At 26.8% G+C, this 27,029-nt stretch overlaps 2 protein-coding genes across 4 annotated transcripts; one reads left to right on the top strand and one right to left on the bottom strand.

Annotated features, from left to right (window-relative positions):
- Positions 1–32: 32 nt before the first annotated feature.
- LOC122499796 (putative leucine-rich repeat-containing protein DDB_G0290503) lies at positions 33–9,427 on the bottom strand. Of its 2 annotated transcripts, XM_043608314.1 has the most exons (14): positions 9,190–9,427; positions 6,617–6,733; positions 5,703–6,245; positions 5,341–5,536; positions 5,035–5,200; positions 4,823–4,964; positions 4,543–4,731; positions 3,135–3,347; positions 2,642–2,827; positions 2,274–2,516; positions 1,830–2,154; positions 1,248–1,469; positions 853–895; positions 329–449 (listed from the first exon to the last, which is right to left on the bottom strand). In XM_043608314.1, the coding sequence occupies exons 1-13, from the start codon at positions 9,223–9,225 to the stop codon at positions 870–872; spliced, it is 2,604 nt and encodes an 867-aa protein (XP_043464249.1). In that variant the 5' UTR covers positions 9,226–9,427; the 3' UTR covers positions 329–449; positions 853–869. The 2 variants fall into 2 exon arrangements, with proteins under 2 accessions (XP_043464248.1, XP_043464249.1); XM_043608313.1 differs by lacking the exon at positions 853–895 and having other exon boundaries at positions 33–449; positions 9,190–9,426.
- A 1,067-nt stretch (positions 9,428–10,494) lies between these two features.
- LOC122499810 (homeobox protein extradenticle) lies at positions 10,495–26,592 on the top strand. 2 transcript variants are annotated; one of them, XM_043608332.1, is made up of 8 exons: positions 10,495–11,229; positions 12,348–12,421; positions 15,627–15,880; positions 16,081–16,271; positions 16,496–16,631; positions 16,791–16,887; positions 20,896–21,071; positions 24,341–26,592. In XM_043608332.1, exons 1-8 carry the CDS (start codon positions 10,997–10,999, stop codon positions 24,353–24,355), a joined length of 1,176 nt encoding a protein of 391 aa, XP_043464267.1. In that variant the 5' UTR covers positions 10,495–10,996; the 3' UTR covers positions 24,356–26,592. The 2 variants fall into 2 exon arrangements, with proteins under 2 accessions (XP_043464267.1, XP_043464266.1); XM_043608331.1 differs by lacking the exon at positions 24,341–26,592 and having other exon boundaries at positions 20,896–21,708.
- Positions 26,593–27,029: the final 437 nt, after the last annotated feature.

Genomic DNA, 27,029 nt, shown 5'->3' with positions numbered 1-27,029 from the left:
TGTGGAGTATGATATTCTTAATAGTGTGAAGATAGTGTTTAAAAGTATTTAATATTTAAATTTAAACTTTCTTACAAGTTTTGTTATATTTTTACATCCTTTTTTAATATTTATAAAAAAATAAATGGCGAATCTAATAATAAGAGATCCTTTAATACATTTCGCTCATATTGGACAACTTTTTTATTTATAGGGATTAACTATCTTTCTATCTGTAATAAAAAACATGTTAATTGTCACCACTTATATTGTAATTAACTTTCCAGAACACAAAGAACATGGATGAATATTAGGTTCAAGGTTGCAAACTCCGCTGCAATCTCTAGTTTCAGATAATAAATCTTTAGTTGATAATTTATCTTCATTCTTTAATTGAATATCACTCTCTACTGCATCTGGGAGAATACTTTCTGCAGGATTACAGTTGCAACTATCGTTTTCCAAGTATTCTGTTAAAAAAGAAATATACCATTGGTATTATTTAGGTATTGTTAAATAATGTTTGGGGGTGTAAATCAATTTAATTAGAATATAAAATCTAAAGTATAAAATACGAAATTTAAATGCCAATCATGTCCACCATCAAGGAATGTACTGCTGCACTGGAATGCGTGTATCTCTGCCATTTTTAATTTTTTAAAAAACTATTTCGTATTTACATAGCTGACAATATATATATTAAAAAATAATAAAAATAAAAATGTCTTATCTTAAATATTTTTGACAAAAAAAATTCTTAAAAAACCATACAATTTACATGTTGTCAGGGTGGCGTGACCCTTTAAATAAAATTTGTATTTAGCCGAATTATATTAATTTATGATTAATAAATTATGATAAGGAAACCGGTACCTTTTCGAAACGTTGCATTAAATGTTATAAACATTTTCCTGTCCTAAAAATGCCAAAATTAAACAATATCAAATTTATTACTATATGAGACAAGCATTAAATTGTTCTTTAAATTACATTTTGCATTTTATATTTTATTTAAATTTTTATAACCATTTTAGCTACCTCTAAACATATGAATATGTTCAAATAGAAAATTTATTTATTTTATGAAAAAAAAATTATAAAAACCTAAGCTTTTTGAACGTTTTGACCCATATTACCCCTTAAGGAAATGATAAATATAAAATTCAATTAAATATTCCGTAGATGGGAAACAGTAGCATTATCACAATTAAAATTAACAAAACGTAAAAAAATAAGACAACCTAATTATTAATATGTAGATATTTTACCTTTAGTTTCTGAACATATTTGCATATTTTCTGTTGCTTCAAGGGAATTTTCAATTGCATTTTGTTTTGTCTTTAACAACTTAGAAATTAAAAATTTCAATTTTTGAATTTGCTCCTGTTGGTAATCCCGTTGTTGTGCAATTTGTCTGAAAGTTAATTCCCTTTCTTGAGCCTTTCCCTGTAGTACAGATCGCTGTTTCTGATAAAGGGCGATATATTCACCTAAAAGTATAAAAAATATATTAGCTTACACAACGGGGAAATATACCTTTTTGTAATATTACTGTTTTTTATTAAATCTCCAATTGTAATTGAATGATTCTCAGAAGCTAATAATTTAAAAAAATTGTATTTAGAAAGTACATGAAAAATGCTTTAAATTCATGAAAGAAGAATTAAAATAAAATAAATAAAGTTTTATAAAAGTTATTAGGTTTTGAATATGTCAGTGTTACTTAAAATGTCAAAACTTTAACCCTCACAACTTTCTACAATTTTTTTAAAGAGCTAATATTTTACAAATTTATTACTTTCATATAGGACAACAATTTTTCAAAGTATTGTTTAGTAATTGTGTCAAACCTATTGTCTCTGTTTCTTCTTGTAATTGCAGAACCAAATGTTCTAATTTTTGCTTTTCATCTATAAGTTCGGCATTTTTGTCCATAGTTTCTTTAAATCTGCTTTCCAACTTTGTAATAAATTCTGTCATCATACACTTTTCAGTTTCATGTAAATCGGTTTCAGAAATCACAGAGCTATTCAAGGCACTTTCATTGTGAAAAGTAGTTTTATGGTTTGAAATAGTTTCAATATTTTCCATCTGTTCTGTTGTCAATTTTTTACTTTGTAAATTTAATTCTTCCTTTAATTGATTGTTTTCCTTTTGCAAAATTTCAATTAAACTCTGAAATTTAATTATTATAAATATCATTAAGGGAACGTTCACAAATGATGTCACGTCTTTGGGAGATTTTATAACACTTTTAAATTATTTTTTTATTGAATAGAATATTATTAGGATACCTTAGCATTTTGAAATTCTAGAACTTCTGATTGATTTGATTCAGAAGATATTGGCATTTTAAATCGAAGATCCTCATTCAGGAAATTTCCTTTTTCAACATCAGTCAGAGCAGCGTTTTTCTCATTTAATTGACTTTTTAATTCTTGACATGTTGCTTCATATTCACTTACTTTTATATTTAACTGTTTACACAGATTGCGCTCAGACTGAAGTTGCTCGGTTAGATCCAATTTATTATTGCTCTAACAGATAAATTGTGTTCGTAATATTAGGATAAGTGTTCTTAAATAAGCATTTACTTAATAGATAAAAAAGGACTTACCACTAATTTAAATTTAAATAGTAAAATCTGTTTCAAAATACTTACCAATAAAACGAATGCGTCATGCATTTCATCAATCTGATGTTTTAGTTGTTGATTTTGATGTATTGCTCTAGAAGCACCTAATTGTTCACTTTCTAAAGCTGTAGCCAGTGCTGATGCATCCATGGCGTACTTCTTTATATTATGCAGTTCTTGTAACTCTTTATTTAACATTTCAATTTCACTATCCTAAAAACAATATTCAAGAAGCGGTAAATAGTATTATTATAAATATACAAGTGAATCCAGACGAAAATTTTCCGGGAAGCATATGTCAATTAGCGAAAATATACACTAGCGGTCAAAATTGAGAGACCACTTGCAAAAGTGACATTAAAACCACGACATTCTTTAAATATTGATAACTTAGTTAAATATAAACATACAAATTTTTTGAAGATAGTTTTGGAAACATTACCAAATACGAGATTTTCGATTTCGATTCCTCAGTTTTCTCGAAATGTTTCAATTAGAAAAGATAAAATTTTTTATTTACCTTTTGATTTAATGACAGTTGCAGAGATTCTTGTTCTATAACCAAATTATCAATGTTTTTTGTTAGTAATTCTACTTTATGTTCCAATTGCGGTTTAAAACATTCTACTCGTTCTTTTTCATGATGCAATTGTTCTTCCATTTCCCTTATTTTTCTAACATAATCTTTTTCTCTGATTTCAAATTCTTGAATATTGTTATTGCTTTCGATTAACTAAAAAAACAATTTAGAGGTTAAGATAATTATTTCACTGACAAACTGAAGGCAAGAAACATAACAATGAAAAATATACTAAAAAATACACGCTTAACATTCTAAGAGATGGCAATTCATTTCGTGTTCTGTTATCGTGGTTTTTGATTCAAATGGTTATAGCTTTTCATGTATGCAAGATATCAAGTTCCCCTTGGTACCAAAATGAAGCTTGACTCTTATCCTAACTTTTATCTCATCTCGAGTATTGGCCAGAATACAAATTTGAGAACTATTTTTATGATTTTAGAAATTTGAAATTTTTAGCATGTAAACTTTAGTTGATTCAAATGGCCACAAGTTTTCTCGTGTGCAATATATCAAGTTCCGGTTGGTACCAAAATGAAGCTTGGCCCTTTCTCTAACTTTTATCTTATTACAAGTATGGGCCAGAATAAATATTTGAGAACAAATTTTATGATTTTAGGAATTTGAAATTTTCAGCATGTAAACTTTAGTTGATTTAAATGGTCACAAGTTTTCTCGTGTGCAAGATATCAAGTTCCGGTCGGTACCAAATTGAAGCTTGACTGTTTCTCTAAATTTAATCTCATTACGAGTACTGGCTACGATAAATATTTGAGAACAAATTTTATGATTTTAGGAATTTGAAATTTTCAGCATGTAAACTTTATTTGATTCAAATGGCGATAACTTTTCTTGTGTGCAAGATATCAAGTTCCGGTTGGTAACAAATTGAAGCTTGACTCTTTTCCTAACTTTTATGTCATTACGAGTATTAGCTACGATAAATATTTGAAAACAATTATGATTTTACGAATTTGAAATTTTCAGCCTGTAAACTTTAGTTGATTCAAATGACCACAACTTTTCTTGTTTGCAAGATATCAAGTTCCGGTTGGTACCAGAATGACAGACAAGTGATGATAAAGAAAAAATTCATGTAATTGACTATCATGTAGAGGATATTGATTAACCTGTTCCTTTTTCGGTAGACTTAATATTAATCAAAAGAGGAAAATGGAATAAATTGTTTAATTGTTTCAGTAAATTTCTTCTTGTGACCTTGTCTTGAAAGGGAAGAGTTTGCTTATTAAAAATATTTAAAAAATTCAAATTCTACAAGTAAACAATTTATTGTCTCACTTATTGCAAAAAATTAACATTTAGAACTACCTATGATTTGTGTACTAACCTGTGATTTGACAAATTTTAGACGCTCCTCTGCCTGCTCTAAGTAACTTTTATATTGTTTATTAGCTTCATCCTTTTCATTATTGAGTGCAGTCAATGTAACTTTTAATTGTGCCAATTGTTGTTCATATACTGCAACTGTTTGGCGATCATTTTCTAAACTTTGAACTTGATCCGAAGTAGTTATTAACTGTCAGAAAGTTTTAAATAGTTAAGGGCTTCAGAAATATAAAAGTTCTAATTACAATATTACTTCTATAATTGAGAAAAAAGAATTTTACCTGGCGAATTTTTATTTCATTTAAAGCAAGCATTGCATTTTTTTCCTGCAATTCCTGATTAATAGTTGATAAATTCGTATTGCTTAAATTTAATTTCTGCTTTAATTCAGAACATTCTAACTCTAAACTTTCCTTATCTTTCCTAAAATATTAAAATATATTAGCAAATCTCAAAATTTAATACTTACATAAAAATAATATTTATCTTATACCTTAAATTTAAACATTCATCCATTAACTTTTCATAACTTTGTTGCATGAGATTATAAGCTTTATTTCTTTCTTCATTATTATTCTTGTAGGAAGTAGATTCCTTTTCGTGAACAGTCAGTTCAAGCTGACTAGACTTTAACTTTTTACTAAGATCTTCAATTATATCTGAAATAATATTATGATTTAAAATTAGAATGTAATATATGTTTGTAATTCCCACAGAAGATTATTATTCGAAGCTGTTAGAAGCATATATTAAGACTGGTCACGAAGGCAGGGATAATGACAAATGTGTGAAGTATTACCCTTTTTTTCCTTAATTGTTTCGTAGCACTTATCGACTGTTGCCTTCAATTCAGCTTTCTCAGCTACCAAAAGTCCAGTAGTGTGTGTATGAAGTTCAATTTGATGCTTTAAGGGATTAACTTCTTGCATAATTCTGCTTGCATAATTTGCTTCATTCGCAGCTATAATTGCTTCCATTTCCGAGATTCTGCTACTCTAATAAATATTGTGTTATAATTACATTTTTAGCTACAATTTTTATTGTACAACGTCCCGAAAAGCGCAAAAAGATAAGACCCGCAGCAATGTTTGCTTCTTGGATACCTTTCTTAGCAGCGCGTCAAATATATCTCTAAAATTCTTATAGTTTAATAATACTTACATATCGACTAACTTGCCCATGAAGTTCACTAATAAGATTAGCTTGTTCCTGAAGACAATTAGTTAGGAACTGATTTTTATCTGTTAAGTTGTTCACTTCAGATGTTTTACTCAAGTCTTGGTCATTAATTAATACCTGAGCAACTGAAGAAGCCATTTGTAATAGATTTTCTTTTTGCAGAACCGAAGAATCAGATAAGTTGGAGCTGAAATTTCTATCCTCAAAATCAGATTGTTTGGAAGTAGCATTGGAACTGTTAATATCTTCTGATTCAATAAATTCACAATTATTGCTTTGAGTTACTGGTGCACTTTCTTTATTCACTGCACATTGAAACGACTGTAAGTCATTTATAATGTTTTCGTCACGAATTACATTTATTGTAGAAGAATTGCTGTTGCTCTGTTCGGTTGTATTTGAACATTTTTCAATGTAATTTGTATTTACAGAAGTAAATTCACTTGAGTTTTTATTTAACTCATCTTTCTCAGGCGAAAAATTACTATTTGCATTGTTCTCCATTTCCAAATTAATAGTATTATACTAAAAATAAGCTTTGCATTAATAAACAAAAATGAAATGAATGAAACGTAAAGAATTCTTTTAGATAAAAATAATCATCGTAATTGTGTTAAAATATATGTATTTAATATTAATAAAATAGATACAATGTTTGTAAGGGAATAGGGAGGCTCCTTATACCACTTCATGGCTATTATAATACTTACAATTTTTCGATAGAAGTCAAAAAAAGCTCACAAGTTTTTAGTATATCGAAAATTTATGAGGACTAAGCCCCTTCTACATATTTTCATATAGAAGAATATTTGTTTAAAGTATTTTTAAAAATTTTATAATTTGAAGGATTACAATGCTTCTATGAGGAGACAAAATTATTACAAATACTTTCTTACCTTCAAAGGATTATTTTCTCTTGGTCGATTAGTTATCCTTGCATGTTCATTGTTTGTGTTTTCTGTATCTTTATGTTTACCTCCAATATCTTTCTTAAAAGTTTGATACTGCTTTAACTGCAAATACAAAAGAAAATTACACTACCAGTTAAAATTGAGAGAGACCACCCATTTTCAGGTGAATGAAAAACATTTTAAAATATAAAATTTATTGAAACTAATTCAGGTGTAAATATTATATTTTACTTTCATAACTGCTCTCTGCATTTTATACAGGGTTGAGACTGTCAATAAATTGCCTGCATTACAGTTACATTGTATACACATTGTAAACTATATCGCGATTCTTGCCATTTTATATTTGCACCTATTACATATTTGCACCTATTACCGTCACAAGCACTTTTCCCATATGCCGTAGCATGTAAATGCCATTCAGCTACGATGCCAAAGTCTTTTTCATGGGTTAAAAAATTGGAAAAGTTACTTTTATTTTTGAAATGTTGACCAGCATCATCTGTAATGTAATATATCTTCTTTAAATTGAAATTTAACTCCTTTAAATAATTTATTATAATTTTTTTTTATATTCGTATACAGTGATTGTATGACTCAAATTATCTGATAACACTGCCATACTTTTGTGCTATAATTTATTATTTTTAACAGAATAGATAACAATAGTAAATATTGTGGAGTGGTCGTTATTCTAGTGAAAAAAGACTGAACCGAATTTTTCATCATGGAAGCAAAATTTTCGATAAAATCAAAAGATACAATGAATTCATCAGGGTCCAAATTTTTCCTTAATTTAATTTAAAACTTCAACTCCAGCTAAATGATAATCATTAGAACATTGTGAAGGCAAGTTGTTCAACAAAGAAATTAAAATCGAGATTCGATAAAATAACGGAAAATTATGCTTAAAAAATTTTCGTCATCTGGAACTTCCTATTTCTTCCCGAAAACATGTAACACACGCAAAGTAATAAAGAGAAAATAAATTACTATAAATTGTCATAAAAATTCCTCAAAACAATTTAAATTTCTTATTTTTGGAAAAATAATGCAGGCAATTCATTGACAGTATTCCCTGTATAAAATGCAGAGAGCAGATTATGAAAGTAATGTATATTTAATATTTATACCTCAATATATGTGTCGTCGATTCTCAAAACGACACATAAAATTTCTACGTTGCTATTAGTTGGCCCCTAAGAGTAAAAAAATTAAATATACTAAAAAATTTTTTTTAATTATTTATAATTAAAATTATAAATAATTATTATTTATTATTATTTCGACCAGAGTATATTTCGCCACTCGTCTGGCGAAACAAGCAACAGTAATTAAATCATCGACAGTAAGTAACTGTCGAAATAAGATACATGAGTAAAATTTATGAATTTTAATAATTTCTAAAAAATTATTCAATTATAACCCGACCTGAATTCAATTATTTTCTAAACTTTTTAACTAAACTTTATCTCTAAATCAATTATTTTCAATAATTTTCCGAAAGTTCTTCTAGAATTCAATTATCTTAATACAAAAAATCAATTTTTTTATAATAATCGTAGCTCTTGATGGTTTTTTCTTTAGTTATTAAAGTTTATAATAGTATTTTCAAAAAATGATAAAGAAATTCTTAAAATTAATTTTTTAGAAATATTTTAATGTAATTTTTCGAAAATAATTGAATTTAAAAAATATTTTAATTTAAAAAAACTAATTAATTTTTTTATGAATTTTATTTAAAAATTCTGAACATGATTGATTTCACCAAAATGTTAAAAATAATTCTATAAAATGTTATCATTTTTTTGTATGTTTTTGAATTTTCAGAAATATATAATTGAAAATACTGAAAATATTATATAAATTTAAAAAAATTCTATGCTAATATTCATTAATTTTCATTTCGAAATTTAATTTCAAATAGTTTTCATTAATATTTTTGATAATTCAATTATTTTCAAAATTTCCATTTAAAATTCTTCAAAAGTTGATTTTTAAAAATTGTAACAAAATATTTGAAATAAATTATTTTCAATTAAATTTTACATATAATGTCAACTATTCAAAAAGATTTTTATTAATATATATATTTGAAAAATTTAATTATTTTAAAAAATGATTTAAAAATACTTTTTGAAAGGTTTATTTTTAGTTATTTTTCGCATTATAAAAATCAAAATAAGTTGCAATTTTCTACTGAAAATTGTTGTATTTTCTTGCAATGTTTGGTTACACATTACGTATTAATTTTTACATACGGGCGAAATTTTTTACATACGGCCTAAAATTAAACACATGCTTGCTATTTGAAACAATCTTCGATACATGTTAAATGTAACTATTATGGATATATTAAATTAGAAAGAAATTTTTTTTATAAATTAAGAGTTAACACTAAAAAACCTCAGTGTTAATTTACTACGATTCTCAACTTTTTGTAAAAAGCACTTTTATAGTAAGTAATAAATAAGCCCTTTTTGTTACTCATTACTATCTAGCTATAATATATACAATTGAAATACTTATTAAAATAATATGTGTCAACAATATTGTACCTTTTTGCGAGCAGCACATAACTTTTCTTTATCCATATTAGTAATTAAAATCTTAAAGTAATTAAAGCAATTATTATTACATAAAATTCACTCTCCAATTCCCAAATTCTAAGTATGTTTAATAATAATACATGAATCTTTTAATGTAATTATTGTGACAAGTTTGACATTTTTTAATATACAGGTTATGTGTTGTGATGACAAATCTGACAAATCATAGACATTTAAAAATATACTGCGCTAGTCACATTTCCCATATGGGAAGCAGGGATCGGTGTGGTATAAAGGTACGGTCACACGACTTTTGGAGAGAGCATTCTTGTTTTTCTCTCTCCTATTGCCAAAGGCATAAGTTTGTCTCACTCTACATTTTCTTACTTTTTCCAAAAACGGAATCATTCTTTTCTTTCTCTCTCCTATGACAGAAGCATAAGTTTTTCTCATTCTAAATTTTCCGTTTTTGGAAAAAGTAAGAAAATGTAGAGTGAGACAAACTTACGCCTCTGGCAATAGAAGAGAGAAAGAAAAGAATGATTTTTCCAAAAGTGGTGTGACCGTACCCTAAAGGTGCAGTCCTATGCACTTAGGTTGAGTCCACAATTGCACTCTGAACGGAACGTATCGAGACAAAATAATGCTAAGTATATTGTTTCGTTACTTTTACGTTCCGTTCAAGATTCTATTGTGGACACAACTTAAAGTCACGGTCTCAGGTTGAGTCCACAATTGCACCTTGAACGGAACGTAAACGTAACGTAACAATGCTAAGTATATTGTTTGTTTTGTTACTTTTACTTTCCGTTCAAGGTACTATCGTGGACACAACTTTAGAACCTATTGGACAAAGGCCTTTAAGTGTGGAATGAGCATAGCATCAGCACGGACGTTCACGTTCGCTTACCATCCAATGTGCAGTCACCTTAAAAGTACGCGTTGCTAATGCGTTAATTTTAGCATATGTTGCTATTGTAGAAAGTTAATTCAAACTAAATTTTTATAAATTTATGTCTAGAATATGAATTTGCTTTGAATCAAACTCTAAACAAATGTATTTGTCAGCTATTGTAGAAACACCTTTGCAGCGAAGTATGAACGTGGCTTCAATATCTTCCCGTAAATTGCAGGTACAAATGCACCCTTACAAGTGAGAACCCTCCCCACTCTCTATGATTTCAGACTTTTCTCTAAGCCAATGAGAATTTTCTACTAGAATACTTTCCATTGAATCGAAAGCTCCCATTGGCTAAGCTCTTTCACTTATCAGTTTGCACACCGACATTGGACTACAGCTTGAGTTATTTTGCGTTGGCCTTTTCCCCTCCTGCACAAAATTCTTGTTTGACTGGTTAATGGTGGAAATTGTTTAAGGGATGTTTGTGTGTTGAGTTTTGTTTAGAAACTATGTTTTTAATGGTGTTTAAATTAATAGTTAAAATAAAAAACTAAAAACACTTGAATCTGTATATTACATTCTTTTTCATAATTGTACTTAAAAAGTTATTTGAATCAGTCAAATATTAAAACAGTAAATAAACAAGAGAAGTGAGACAACTTTTAATGCTTATGTGATTTAATTACAGCCGTACACTGGTAAAATACAAAGTGTATTAAATTTGGAAACTTAAAAGAAACTGGTAGAGAAAAATTTGAAAAAAAAGTTTGAAAGAAAATTGTTTGAAGCACTGCAATATTAAAGAGAGAAATTGATGAGTTAATGGTAGTATGCGTTCCATTGTTAGACGCTTAGAGTTTTAAACCATCAATCGTGTATTGAAAGTGAAGACTTGAAATTAAAGAGTTTTGGTTGATGGATGAATCGAGCAGAATGCTTCAACACGGAGGATCAAGCGTTGGTCTAATGGGTGGAAACCAAGGGCAAGGTGGGCAAAATACTGGGGCATACGGGAACATGGGGCCTACCGATGGATCGGCTTCTCAAGGAGGAGATCAAGCCGTCGAGGCCAGAAAACAAGATATTGGTGAAATTCTTCAATCTATTATGAATATAACAGATCAAAGCTTGGATGAGGCACAAGCAAGGTATATCAATTAGAAATTATTACCAAAGTTTTTAAGTTTTTTTTTACTTGTCATGTATTAATAAAAACAAACAACTTGTATAATCCGATCATTTTTAAATTACTCTTCAATTTTTTCTAGGAAGAAATTCATTTTTCTAATATATTTTTCAGTCCTTGCTATAAATAAAATAATTATATATAGTCAGATGTAAACAATATCTAAATTTCATCAAAAAGTTATAAATTATTGTTATTGTTTCACATCCCGACAACAATTTTATGAAGTAAATATGAATGTGAGCTTGAATCCCATTAAAACATTTATTCACATTTACAGGATTGACATAGGTCAGGGAATTCAGGAAAAAGTCAGGGAATAGAAAATTTGTCAGGGAAAAATCAAAATTAAAAATTTTATCAAAGTACTAGAAAAATATTAAATTTCTAAAATTTATATAAGAAAATTCTGAATTTTGTCGTCCAACAACCTTTAAAAATATTGAAAAATTTAATATAATTTTAAATTCTTTCTATTTTTATAACAATAATTGAACTTTACAGATTTTAAATTATTACTTATGAATTGAATGAATTTAATTATAAATTTTTAAAAACTTAAATTTTTGCGATAATGTTTATAAAGTAAATTATTCTGAAATTAGTTACCTACTTAGATGAACTTCAAAAGGTTTTAATTTTAAATTTGATAAAATTTCAATTTTGAATATAGTCATTAGAAATTTTAAAGAAATTAAATTTTTGCAGAAAATTTTCATAATTTAAATTATTCTGAAATAAGTTGAATTTTTTAAAATACGTATTTAATTAATTATTAAAAATAATTAATTTACAGGAGAATTTTAGTTAAAACTATTAAAAAAATTGAATTTTTGAGAATTTACAAATATGATTGCAGAAATTCAATTATTTTCAAAAGTTATAAAATTCTTCGCAGAAATTCAATTATATCCAAAAATTTAAAGAAATTCTCGTAAAAATTTCAATTCTCTTTACAAATTATAAAATTCTCCGAAACTCAATTATTTTCAAAATTTTTAGTAAAATTCTACTCAAACATTTACATAATTTTTTTTAAAACCTGTACTATTTTTAAAAATCTTTCATATTTTGTTTCAGAAAACACACATTGAACTGTCACAGAATGAAGCCTGCTTTGTTTTCCGTTCTTTGCGAAATAAAGGAGAAAACTGGTAAGTTAATTTTTTCGTATTTTTTACAGAAATGCCATTAAAAAAAAATTTTCCTCAAGGAAAAGATTTTTTGTCTGTCAATAATAGCTCGTTTAGCGTAGGTGAATAGGTTGTTGAATAGTAATATGCGTGCATTCATCGATCCTAGGTTCGAATCCTTTTCCCACCAAATTTATTTTCAAAGTTTTCTGTGAAATGTTAAGATTTCTAAATAATTCTAAGCTACAATAAAATTATAGAATAAATAGAAATTGTCTACAGTAAATTCTATAAATTAAAAAAAAATTATGGTCAGATTTATATAGGATCCTGCATATGAAACTATATAAATTCTTGTAGGTTATCCTTATAGAAATCTAAGTAAGATCCTATATAGAAAACTACAGGTCAGTCTATTACATTCCCATAGAATAAATTTTACCCCAAAACGGTTTAACGAAAAAAAATTGCGGTCCTGAGTTAAAAAAATTTTAAAGTACTAACTTGACTGTACCTGAATTTGGTAATTCGAACTGCTATCGAAACCTAAAATTGTTTATGAAATAGGCAAAAAATTAGTTTTTTTGCAAACTGCGGCCTTCGCTGACATTTTAGAGTAAGAGAGTACATATTCTTGATATAAAAAATATGCAATTCGATCAAGAAATTAATCAACATGTAAAAAATGTTGAATATATTAAGTCGAGATCATTTAATATATCAAATCAAGAAAATATGTTCTCTAATCGAAAAAATATTTTCTTGATTTGAAAAAATTTCAATGAAAAAAATATTTTCTCAATACAAGTAAATATTTACTTGAATTATCCCCCCTCCCCTTACCCTCATCTCATCACTTCTAATTCTTAGGTAAAACATTTTTATTATTTAATTAATTAACATTTATATTTTTTATTATTTATTTAAATAATTACATAATTATTATTTTACATATATATTTAATTAAAACTTAATTTGAATACAACAAATATACCTTGAAAGAAAATTTTCCACGGTCGGAGGAATTGAATCTTGGTTCAATTAAATTTTTTTCAGTGTAGATAAAATTTTAAAATCTAGCATATATTTTTAGAGAGACTTATGACATTACATACTAACTATTAGATATAAAACAATTAAAAAATATGAATCTGAAACTGGCACCTAGTTTTTGTAGCACTCCTTTAATTTTGAAAAGGCTTCGTCCATAAATTACGTCACACGTTTTTAGCCCATTTTTGACCCCCTCCCCCCCCTTTGTCACACTACGTAACATCTGAAGGAACCCCTTCCCTCTAAATTACGTCACAATTCGTAAAACCCCCTTTAATAAATTTTTCCAAAATGAATCACTGTCAATATCTAATTTTACCGAGGGGGTATTTACTTGTGTATTAGCGTGTACGCTCTTCACGTAATAGTCATGTAATAGTCACGTAATAGAGTGTAATAGAGCATTATTACGTCAGTGTAATACCACATAATATAGAGGTAATAATCAATAATACCCTGTAATACTGGATAATATGCGTAATAGCAGAAAAATTTAGTGTATTAGAGTGTACACCATTTTAATCAGTAATTATCCCCTCGAATTTTTTTTTATAAATAAAGTTACTTATATAATTAGTACATTTTTTAATATTTTAAAAACAAGAAATATATTTGATATTTTTATTTATTACAATTTTCTCATTATAATAAATAGAGTATAAAGTGTGACATAACAAAATAAAAGGTCCTCACCCCCCCTTTGTCACAATTAGTCACATTTTCATAGACCCCCTCCCCCCTAAAAAGTGTGATGTAATTTATGGACGAAGCCAAATTACATTTAAAAATTAAGTATTCTTTGTGTTTAAAATTAACATAATTTCGATATGAAAATAATGTTTGAGGCTTTCTAATGTTAAAATATTTTTATTTTTAAGAATAAAAAAGTAAGGGTGCGTGTAGCGCAAAAGTGACTAGTAAATAAACTAAAAAGGTTTCATTAAAAAATTTCAAACTGAGGAAAGACTTGTAAATAAATTAAAAATGTTTCATTAAGAAATTTCATACTGAAGAAATTGAAAACAATATCGTTTGCTCTCAAACTTGGCTTACTAGTGTTTTTTGAAACTCTAAAAATTTATTACTAATTTATAATTACGTATTAAAGTAAACTTGTAAATGAATATTTTATAATAATTTCGTGTAATCTGAAAGAAATCAGAGCATTTTTTTCATAAAAATAAAGTTTTTAATAGAATGCAAAGCAGTTAAGAGAGAAGACTTGCATCTCTTTAGCCGAGTGGAATAGGGTAAAGGAGGTAAAGCTTTTCAATGTCAAAAAGTCTTGTTCACCTTGACTGCAGGAATTCATTCCGCAGGATCAGGGCCGCAGGAACAGGTCTTGGAAACTATTGAAAATGCTGATATAAAAAATGTATTTTATATGAAGCCATCCCTGTTTTAGATGCACAGCAATTAAGATATTTTCAGAAAGAGAAGTTACTTCATTTTCAAAATATCTTAAAAATTTTTGATATATTTCATACTCTCGCCTTCACTAAATTTTGTTAAAAAGATTTTCATTTTTGCTAAGTATGAAATAGAACAACAACTAAATGACAAATATAACGTCGCTAAAGCTAAAAAAGACTTTTAATATATAATTATTTATAATTATTAAGTTGTTATATAATTTTAAAAACTTCTTAAATCTAAAATTTTTTAAAACTACACCAGTAAATTATGTCAGTTTTAATTATTTTTTTTATTCAATTGCATCTTAATTACTTAGAAGTTGAAATAAAACATTGTCATATTGACATAAAAAAATATTTCCATAAAAAAAAATTTCAAACAAATAAATTAAAAAATGAATTTTAATGAAATTATCACTTGGTAAATATTATATAATTTAAATTAAAAAGAAATTATCAATCTTCCAAGTCAAATATTAATTTAACTTGGAAGTTTACTAATTTCCTTTTAATTTAAATTAAAAAATAAATTTTAAATAAACAATTTTTTGGAAAGTGTAATTTTTTTCTTTTAGTAACAATGTTTCGGTTCTCACTTATTTCACGGGTATTTTACAGAAAAAATTTATGGAGACTCAATATTCAGTATCTCTGTTTTTTATGAACCACTTTAGTATCCAATAATTAAATTATTATTAATAATGTATTTTGATTTATTACTTGAATTTAGCATAAATGTAACGGGAATTTTTTTTTAGTTCTGTCACTGAGAAATACTCAAGAGGAAGAACCACCTGATCCTCAGTTAATGAGGCTAGACAACATGTTAATAGCAGAGGGTGTAGCAGGTCCTGAGAAAGGTGGTGGAGCTGGTGCTGCAGCTTCAGCATCAGCGGCAGCGGCTGCAGGTCCGCCTGGCCAGCCCGATAACGCTATCGAGCATTCGGATTATCGTGCTAAACTTGCTCAAATCAGACAAATATATCATCAGGAATTGGAAAAATATGAACAGGTATATTCCATTAAAATCATTAGTCCGCCATTTTGAATTTTTTAAATTTGATATTAAAATCTAAAGAAATTTGTTTGCACATTTCAGGCACTTTCTTTAAAATTGTAGCCGCAGTTAAAGAGTTAAACTCAGTAAAATCGTTCTAATTTTGAAAAATAAAAAACTCTTGTTTATTAAAAAATTGTTTACTAATGTTTCAGGCGTGTAATGAATTCACAACCCATGTGATGAACTTATTGAGAGAACAAAGTCGCACAAGGCCTATTACACCGAAAGAAATCGAGAGAATGGTTCAAATTATTCATAAAAAGTTTTCCAGCATTCAAATGCAATTGAAACAATCTACATGTGAAGCAGTTATGATTTTGAGAAGTCGATTTCTTGATGCTAGGTTCGAATCTTTAATTATTTAATTTTATTTAATTCTTGATGTTAAAATTAATTTTAAAATTAAAAATAACACCGGCACACAAAAAAATAAATTGTCTATGAAAAGAAATCCAAAACTTACTGTATGACAGTCTTTCTGGAAATTAATTTCTTTTGTTTGTCGGTGTAATTTTATAATCAATTAAGATTATATAATTTAATTTAATGTTATTTTCTCTATTTTAGACGTAAGAGACGTAACTTCAGTAAGCAAGCGTCAGAAATTTTGAATGAATACTTTTATTCACACCTAAGCAACCCTTACCCCAGTGAAGAGGCAAAAGAGGAACTTGCACGAAAATGTGGAATCACTGTTAGCCAGGTAAATTAATTCGCATTAATTCTTTTTCGTTTACTGGATTGCTGATAAATATTTAACAAAACAGAATAGGATTTGAAAAACTCCTTAAATTATTATAATTAAGTAAATTAAAATATTTCAGATAAACTTGAAATAATTTGTTTTACTCTATTATTTTAGGTTTCCAACTGGTTTGGGAATAAGCGAATTCGTTATAAGAAAAATATTGGTAAAGCTCAAGAAGAAGCGAATCTATACGCAGCTAAGAAAGCAGCAGGTTAGTGCATATGAAACCTACTTTTCTTCAAAATGAGCTACTTAAGATAATTTTAATGAAAAATAGTAAAATACCCATGTGCGCGCTTTATCCCTCATTCTGATTATAATTTATACAATATGCCAATTATATCTTCTCCTACTATTAACTCCTACAAGGAACAATTTGTATACGGGAAAAAATCTTTACCTGGAACAACTAAAAATTTTACTGCATTAGCGAAATTTCTATAAAATAAAACTTGTCTTTTTATTTGCTTATTTTATTTACTTTTATTTTACAATTAATTTAAAGTTTATTTTATTACTGTATAATTTAAATATATATTTATTCAATTTTATAAATACCTTTTTATCCCATTTCGTTCGAGAAGTCCGTTTTTTTTCTTGATATTTTATTTGTACTTACAGGCCTCGGATATTATGACTTTTTTCCACTATTTTCCAAAAATGCGACTTTATTCGACTTATTTTCAAAAATTGTGACTTTTTCGACTATTCTTCCAAATATTGCAACAAAATACCACGTTTTTAGTATAAAATGCAACTTATTTCGATTTTTATATAGTGTGAAAAATAAATATAGACAAATCTTTCAAAAATTATTTTTCAATAACTGTTCTAATTAAATTTTCGAAATTGCCAATTAAAAAGAGTTTCAATAATTGAAATATTTTGAAATTTAATTGAAAATAATTAATCTTTTCAAGTATTTTATTAACATTTTTGCTGAAATTGAATTTGGAGAATTTTAATTGTAAATTTTGAAAATAATTAAATTCTCAAAAATTTTAATAAAAAATCTTCAAGTGTAAATTTAAAAATGATAATAATTCATTAAAATTAGCTTCTAAAAACATTATATTCAAATATTTTTGAAAAAAGTAATTCTTAGAATTTTTACAACTAATTTTTTAATTTTTTAAAATTCAATTATTTTCAATATTTTGAAATATAAATTTCTTTTCGAATAATTACCTTACAATATTTTTAAAAAACTAATTCATGAAATTATTTTATAATAATTTTTTAAGATTCAATTGTTTGGAAATTTTTAAATTGTACATAATTAAAAAACTATTAACATTCAAAATTTATTTTAAAATATTAAAAAAAAATTAATTTTAAGAATTTCTTTACTATAATTTTTTGAAAATTAATTAAAGAAATTTAATTAAAATTGTATCAAAAATAATTGAATTACTCCGAAGAATTTAAATACCTAGTAGGCGAATAATTGAATTCTAATAAGGAATATTTATAAAATTCTTGAAAATAATTGGATTTTGAAAGAATTACAGTTGCAATTTTTAGAAATTGTTAAATTTCAGAAGGTTTTAAATAAAAAATTTTTAAATTTTTAAACAAGAAGTATTTAAATATTTATAGAACGAAATTATTGAATTTTTGAATAATTGAATTCAGAAATCATTGAATGGTCAGAAAAATATAAAATAAAATTTTTCTGACAACACTCAATAAAATAAACGACTTTTTCGACTTTTTTTGTATTTTAAATCGACTAAAGTGACTTTTTTTGATCCTTAAAGTCGATCCGAGGCCTGTACTTACCATTTTCAAAGAAGGTCTAAAAAAAGTTTAAACTTAGTGTTTCTTATGTATTTTTTCGTCCTCTTTTAGAATCTGAAAGAAAATTTAACTTTTGACTTAAGGATAAAAAGTTATGATTGTTTAAAAAAAGACACCAAATTTTATGGTTTTTTTCATTTAAACTATATTTTTGATTGGAAATCGCTTCAGGAAAAATTTAGAATGACAAAATATCGCGTCCAAAATGTATGACCTTTCATATAGGCATTATTAGAAATTTTAATTTTTTCGAAATTTAAAATGGCGGTTCAAAAATCGCGGCCAAAAAATCTAAATGACTAAAATGAGTCTAAAACTGACATCTTTGATAAAATTTTCTCACTGTGACTAATTTAACAATATTTTAAACAAATTTTTATAAACAAATTGTTTTTCTGAAAGACAAATATTAAAAAAAAATTTTTTGTTTACATATCGCTCTTACTTTTATAGTTGCAATGAATTTTAAGGATAAAAATTGTTTAACATTATTTTTTATAAATGTTATAAACAATAATTTTATAAACAAATTAAAAATTGACAATAAATATAAAAAAAAATGAAAATTTGTTTAAATTTAAATCGTTATATTGGATCTGCCATTTTGAATTTTTAAAAACCGATCACAGATTTGAAACTAGCGCTTCCTGAAATTCCTCTACCCTTGATTTTAGAATAATCCTTTGAATTATTCGTATATTAATCAAACTCACCCCTAAAAATTGTTAAGAGTGGTTACTACCCCTGAAAATGATTTTGGGCTGATATTAAAAAACAGGTATAAAATATTTTCCAATGAACTACATGGATGCAAAAATTCAAAAAAAAAATCGACGTTTTATATAAACAAAGATGTATGAAGAGCAATTAAAATGGAAGAGGTCATTTATTCATAATTGTAGAGAAAATGTCAATTTTTTATAATATTAAAAAAAAAGTTAAGAAAAATTAACTTTTCAATAATTTCTTTAAACAATAATTTTTTATTGTTAAAAAAGCATGCTAGGAACATCATGGAATTTCTTTAAAAAATTATATTCTCAAAATTTGAACCTTCCTAAAAAAGTGGTAAAATTTTTGAAGAGGTGCTTTTTGATATTTTTGAGAAAAAAATTTTTGAAGTATGCGCTACGAGTTTTTGTGTGTTGCGCTAACTAAGCAGCGTCTATAACAGTGTATTTTAAAAAACGATATGACCTTTACTTTTTGCCCCTAATACATTTATTAATTATATACGTATATATTATTGTTATAAACAGTTCAACAATATATTTTTAACTTTTTTATAAACATTATTTTCTGTTTTTAATGTAAAAAATCTTTTCCTTAAATTTTTTTTAATTAATAGTAGAAAATAAATTTAACACAATAAATTTTGTTCCATTGAAGACCATCAAAATAAAAAATTATAAATATCTGAACGATTTAAAGCTTGTTAAACAATCACCGGTACAAGAAGTTACAAGAAGTTTTCATTCCTTTGTTCCAATTTCAAATAAAGAAATAAAATGTAAACTTGTTTCTGATTTCGACGACACCCATTCCCAAATATTAAAAATCATGTAAAAATTCAAAATATTGTATAATTTTTATATTAATTTAAATTCTTTTGTTATTGTATTCACAGTTATATAATTTATCTGTAATATATATATATGTAAAATTTAAAAAAAAATTAAAACATTTCGCTAATAATTATTTTTTTCAAACATTGTTTCTAATGCATAAGTGTTTTGCAATAATTAAACACAAATTTTTTAAACACGCCAGCATTTACAATGAAATATATGTTGCCAGTCCTAAGCCTGGGTAAAGTGTGAAGGAAAAGATTTTTTACATTAAAAAAGAAAAGTAATGTTTATAAAAAAGATAAAAATATATTGTTAAACTGTTTATAATAAAAAAATATATACGTATGTAATTAATAAATGTATTAGAGGCGAGCAGTAAAGGTCATTTCTTTTAAAATACACTGTTATAGGCGCTGCCTAGTTAGCGCAACACACAAAAACTCGTAGCGCAAACTTCGAAAATTTTTTTCTCAAAAATATCAGAAAGCACCTTTTTAAAAATTTTACTACTTATTAAGGAAGGTTCAAATTTTAAGAAAATAATTTTTTTAGGAAAAATCAATGATGTTCCTAGCATGTTTTTTTAACAATAAAAAATTATTATTTAAACATATTATTGAAAAAATTATTTTAACTTTCTGCTTTTCCTATGGAACTGCCCAATAAAAAATTCCGTTCTTGTTAAAAGTCTACAGGTTACAAAAACAATTAAAATAGAGAAAAAACAAATTTCTAAGATGGTTGATTAAATCTCTCAATTTTGATAATATGAGAAGTCAATTTGGTTTTATATGTATATATCCTCGAATATCTATGCACCCCAGTTGTTTCTATAGCAGATTTTTCAGGAGCATCGCCATACAGCATGGGTGGCGCTAGCCAAGGAACACCAACGCCAATGATGTCACCAGCTCCTCCTGGGGGTCCTCAGGACATGGCAGGCTATGGAATGGGAATAAATGGTAGCGACTATGGTTCACAACCTTATAACGATGGTTCCATGGGCTATGATCCCATACACCAGGTAAAGCGAAACAAATATCAAAGCGAATATTATGATAGTAGTTGATTGCAATTTTTTTCAAAATAAGTTTGAGCTTGCTGAATAGAAAGTAGTGAAGCGATTTTTTGTTAATTTTTTAAAAACAATTTACTGATTTCAAATTATGTAATGCTTCTTATATTGAGAATTTTTAACTTACATTTTTAAGAACTGCTTATTTCTTGGTTTTTAATTACACATTAAACAGCATTGAAAAATGAGACATAGTACCTACATAAAGGTAATTTTTAAAATACAGATTTTGTGAGCATTAATTAAGGCGCTTGTACAGCTCTACTTTTCTATATTCGGAAACATTTATGAGTATCACTAATTTTTATTGGCTTTCCCCATAGAGAACTTCCAACTTTTCGGATATTTAAAAGAGCATAACGAATCAAAATTAGTGAATTCTCTCGATGTTTCTAAATATACTCAGAATCGGGGAGGTGTATAAGCGCCTTTAATATGCATTCTAGATACTCCACACTATTATAATAACACAAACTTACTACGTATAAGTTTATTTTAGCAATAATTCCATTTTTATTTTTGCTCTTTTATATAGTTCTATCAATATTCGATTTAAATTATATTAATAAAAAGTTATATGAATATATAATAAAAAGTGTCAACTTTTCTTTCCAATTATAAAAATAAGGTTATACTACTTTTACTTTTATTGGAACTTCCTGCACCAAAATTGATCAAAATTTCACAACTATTTTTTCATTTAATTAAAGAGGTTCTTTTTTTATAAATATTCAAAACAGTGTTTTATTTTAATATTATTTATTACATTTAACAAACAAATTATTTTTACATATCATGGCAATTAATTTAAAGTAATATTATCACAAAACAGAATTGAAATTATTTAAAAACTTACTGGTAGCATTGCGTGTAATCGTTGTGATAGAAAAAAAAATGTTTTCAAGAAGAAAATTATTATTTATTTTTATGTGTATAAGAAAACGTATTACGGCGTGAACGTTCAATAGAAAATGAGAATAGTGGTGTTCAACAAATTGCTCAAGAAAACATTGTTGTCAGTTGCAACAAATTGGAAAAACGTCCGTCCAAATGAATACAAACTTTACTACTAATCTCAAGTTTCACTACAGTAATTGACTTGCCGCCTTTTCTAAAAATGAAATGTTTAAAAAAGTTTGTACCGGTGATGAAACTGGATCCTAAATATATATGTTACACTTCTTCTTCTTTCGAGAAGAGTGTAATAAGAGAAAAAAAATTGTATGGTAATCAAACAAATGTAAACAGAAAAGAAGGAACGAAATGTATGACGAGATTCAAAATTACAAAACAAGAGATAGGTCACAAGAACCACATCCCTCCAGTTAGAGAGAAGAAAGAAAAATCTAAATGTTAAAAAAGAACAGTGTCCAGAGATATAAATTTACTAACATTCGAAAATTATCCCGTCAGTAAAGATCGATTGTCCGACTTGAAATTAAAATCGGAAGTTTCAAATACAGAAATATTGACAGTAAACGTAGAAGTAAAGAAAATCAATTCAATACACAAGAAGGTCAAGAATAACTGTAATCGAACAACCAGAGGTACGTGATAATACTAAATATGATGTTTTAAAAGGACTGGACCCAGGTTTAAAGCTAGCTCTAGACGCCATCGAGAGAAATATGCATGACTTTGATATTAATTCAAAAGATAAGCAAATTAAGATACCAAGCTCATCATTCACTTGTCGAATACAAGAATTTAAAAGTCGCTCACAGTGTTGTACAAAATGGGGAATGATTCAAAAAAGTATTATGAAGATTTATTGAAAACTGTTCAATTTAAAAATAATGTCAATTATCAAGATCCATTCTTAATAGTTTCAAATGAAATTTTTTTATTAAAAGCCTTCTTCCATCAACAAAAGAATGTGGCAAAAATAAAAACTGCTGGCCTCAAGTGGGATTGAAAATACCAATAATTTGATATATAAAGTTTCATTGCTTTAAATAAAATAAGTACAGAGAAAAAATTGTTGTCTAAAGTTATTTTTGCCTGCTTAGAAACTATAATGATACCTTGAGATCGAACCACCGAAGGTAGAAGCTTGTGGTCAAGACTAAAATATCATAAGTGAGCTCAAAATGTCACCAACTTTTTAAAAATATAAAATTTTCCCTAACGAGTATAGTAATGTATTTGAGGCCGTTGTTTACGAATCCGATGTCAAATTTTAAAAATTAAAAATGTCGGATGCAATATGGCGGGCGTTTTAAAAAATTCATCGGATGCATTTGAAATTATAAGTTTTAATTTGTGGAGACCCAAAAAACCTCCGACTGGTGAGTTTAGATTAAATTAATTCAATTTTTAAAAATTCGTCGGCCATTTTGGATCCGTCATTTTGATTTTATGTAGATAGACCGACAGCTATATTAGTTACAATATTTTATTTGTTCATTTATTTATTTATTGTATTTTTTTATACTATCCTCACATAATCGTGGCGTGCGGAATCCAAGGTATTTGTAAACAGATTTCCCAAAAGTCTTTATACAAAAAAATAGTTTTCATTATTCAATTTTTTGGAATTTTGGAGGCATTTGTAGCGGAGAAATTGCAGGTTTGTATAGTAATATAAAATATTACTTCATTAAAATTCAGATTTTATAGAATTTCAGAAAGTGAGGGAGAAACTAGAAGCATGTCGATCAGATGGTGAAACGAACGAATGTGTCAATGCTAAAAACCTTCCTCAGAAGCGCACATTGTTCGGATACATGCGTGATAAGAGAATCTATTATTTCCCCTATTAATGAACTGGTGTTCTTTCTTTGAGAAAAGCTTACTTAATTTAAAAATATACTACAGTAATCTCAAAGAATAACTACCAAAATGAACTTGGACAGTGTGATTCCATGTACCTGTATTATTTTCTTGATTCTTAAATTTATATTTATATTCTATATTGATTGTTCAAACCCACAGTATTCATTATTTATGTAATTAATAAACTTAGTGGCTAATTAGATTCAAGCTCTCAAAATATTAATTTTTTCCTTTGATAAAAATGTAACCAGATTTATTTTCATTATTGTATAGACTCTTACTGAACTTTAAATTTTTCGTCTTAATAGAAATTTCTCACAAAATTCTAATATTTTTTAAAAACAGGAAAATACTTGGATTTAATTTTACTATTTTATATACATGTAAATATCATTGTATTTCATTTAGTATACAAAATAAGTGGAATAATTTTTTGCTTTCAGGAACTGTCACCTTGAAATTCCTAAGGAAACAGTAGCGATACGTTTAAATATAAAAAGGATACGTTCGGCAAAATCTGATCACATTTCTGTCAGTAATTTATGGCTCACCAAAACGCGCAAAAAGTACGAACAGCAATGGATATCAAGTTTTTAAAGTACTATAAAACTTACTGATCTAGGAGTGTTCTACAGTATAGATATAAAACATTAAAAAAAAGTATAAGTATTATAAGAACATTTTGTTTCAGTCAAGAGAATTCGTTATTTATTTTTATCTTTATAAGCGTTTTTTCAACTGATTCACATTGGGTAAAAAAACACTTTTGTATAACAAATTTTGGGATGCAAAGTCTTATTTTTTAATATCTCGATTATTTTAGTTGTCACCTTCAGAATAATTAAATTATTTTGGTTCGGCTTTGTGGCACCTATATCCTACTTAAATCTTACTGTCTTGGAGGCTTACTCAAAAGCCTACTTGATTTGGCAATGACCGGCCAATAAACTAAATCATGCCATTGGTTAAATAAATGTTTATAAGGCTAGTGGCCTATCTATTTTGAAGCCGTTTGAATAAACACTGTTTTACTTTAATTGTGTAGGTTTTTGATCAATTATCTTCTTTAAGCAGAATTATTTTAAATTGCAACATTAAGTTATAAATTACGTAAAAAAGGGCACAAAATATTTGCTTTAAAACATAACAGTGGGTTACAAAAATGTTTTAGGAGAGATCAATGACATTGAATAGTTCCTGTTTTTATGCCAACGGCTGAAAAATAGTCAGACTAATAGCCTGGTAATTACTTATTCATTTAATGGTCTTATAACTTATAGACAAGTAGAAGTTGAGAAAGTATATGGATTAGATTTTATTTAGTGCCCGAACATTCGAGTCAGCTTGAATTGTTTATTGCCCTGCAGCATATGCAGCATAGGTCTTCTGATATTTTTGTTATTTAATTTATGTAATCCCACTTTAATATTCGAGATTAGTAACTAACTTTCTACTGCTGAAAATAATCACTTTTAATGTAAATGTAACTATGTCTTGATCGGGCGGTACATGGGCAACTGAGGAGCAGAAATTTTTTTTTGATGAGTAGTATGCTTAGTGCTTAGCAGGTTCTTTCTCTTTACTTTGAAAGTATTAGAAGTACGTAACTTTAGAAATTCTTTGTTGGATAACTAACGTTTAATTTTAAGATTGATTATACCTGACCCTCTTCGGTGAAAGTTACACGGTCCAAAAAATTAAATATGAATTGCTATTATTTCATATATTTTGAGTTGCTTTTACAGATATAAAAGTAAAAAATCATATTTGTAACTTTAATATTTTTCATCAAACATAGGCATATGTTATATTATTTTACTATGTGTAATATTACAGCTATAAACATCCCTCACCGTGGAGTGTCACGTATTTCAACTTCGGAAAAAGTTAGACTTATTTTTTAAAATGTTGACGCTGTATCGCACACTTAAGTTACACTGATAAAAAAATACTTCCTCAGATATGTAGTTTTATGATATCCAGTAAATATACTTTATCATATTTCTATTTAAAATAACACCCCAGTGGGCACAGAAACGTAAATTATCTAATAACGTCTTTAGAATATAAAACGTCTTTGAGACGTCTTTTTAAGAGACATAAACGTCGCTTCTTTTCTTACTTTATTTCTTTATTTCCTGAAAAATTTTAATGCAATATCCGATTTTTATGTAAAAAAATAAACATTTAACAATATTATCTTCTCTAGTATTTTAATATCGAAAACGTTTAGAATGGTAAGATATGTAATTGTGAATGATAGTTGCTAGGATTAGAATTATAGAAGTCTGAAAAACACTCCTAGGCTTTTATGGCTTTAAAGGAAATTTTGAAATAAAGCTTTTATAAGAAAAATTCATTATTATAATTTAAACAGCAGTGGGAATAATGATATAGAAATAAGAGCTACACTCCTTGGTCGTTCGACACAACATGAATAATGTATACGATTTTTAAATTTATGGTTATAAAACAGATAGTTTTTAGAAGAAAAAGTAATTAAGTAAAGGAAAGTGGTGCAGGTGAGATAAGAAAAAAATGCAAAACTTAAGTTTATCACATGGTTTTATATTGTAAGTTTTCGTATTTATGAAAAGAACTGGATTATAATATGCTTTTAAATTCCTATACATGTAAAAGACGTAAAAAATTTGTATTGGATTTTATTTAAATAAACATTAAATACTTAAATAAAGATATTTGAAGCCTTAAAATATTCCTGTATATTATAATGTATACAAATCCTGATAGTTTTATACAACTAACTTTACTGAATGTTAGAATTTTTCGCTGATTGAGAATCTTCTATCTATATTAATAAAATCAGACTTCTGTCTGTACATTGCTCCAAGCATTAAATTTTTTATATATTTTTTCGTTTTGAGACATTAGAATTCGAAAAATGTAAAAAAAATTTGTCTGTCTGTATGCAAAGCTATTAGGTATTAACGTAACTTAAAATTATAGTCTTATCCGATTAAAAAATATTAACTTGAACGAAAGTTATGATGTTTTTCCAAAAAATTCGAAAAATCAAAAAATGAAAATTTGTTATTTTTTGTAAAATGGATGCAAAACTATCCTTAGCTAACTTTCTCAGATAAATACAACCCATTTCTATAATAAAATTTT

This window comes from Leptopilina heterotoma, unplaced genomic scaffold, assembly GCF_015476425.1.
Source record: "Leptopilina heterotoma isolate Lh14 unplaced genomic scaffold, ASM1547642v1 Lhet_177, whole genome shotgun sequence".
Taxonomy (NCBI): domain Eukaryota; kingdom Metazoa; phylum Arthropoda; class Insecta; order Hymenoptera; family Figitidae; genus Leptopilina; species Leptopilina heterotoma.
Note: the sequence above shows the minus strand (reverse complement) of the source record. Positions and strands in the feature narration are given on the sequence as shown.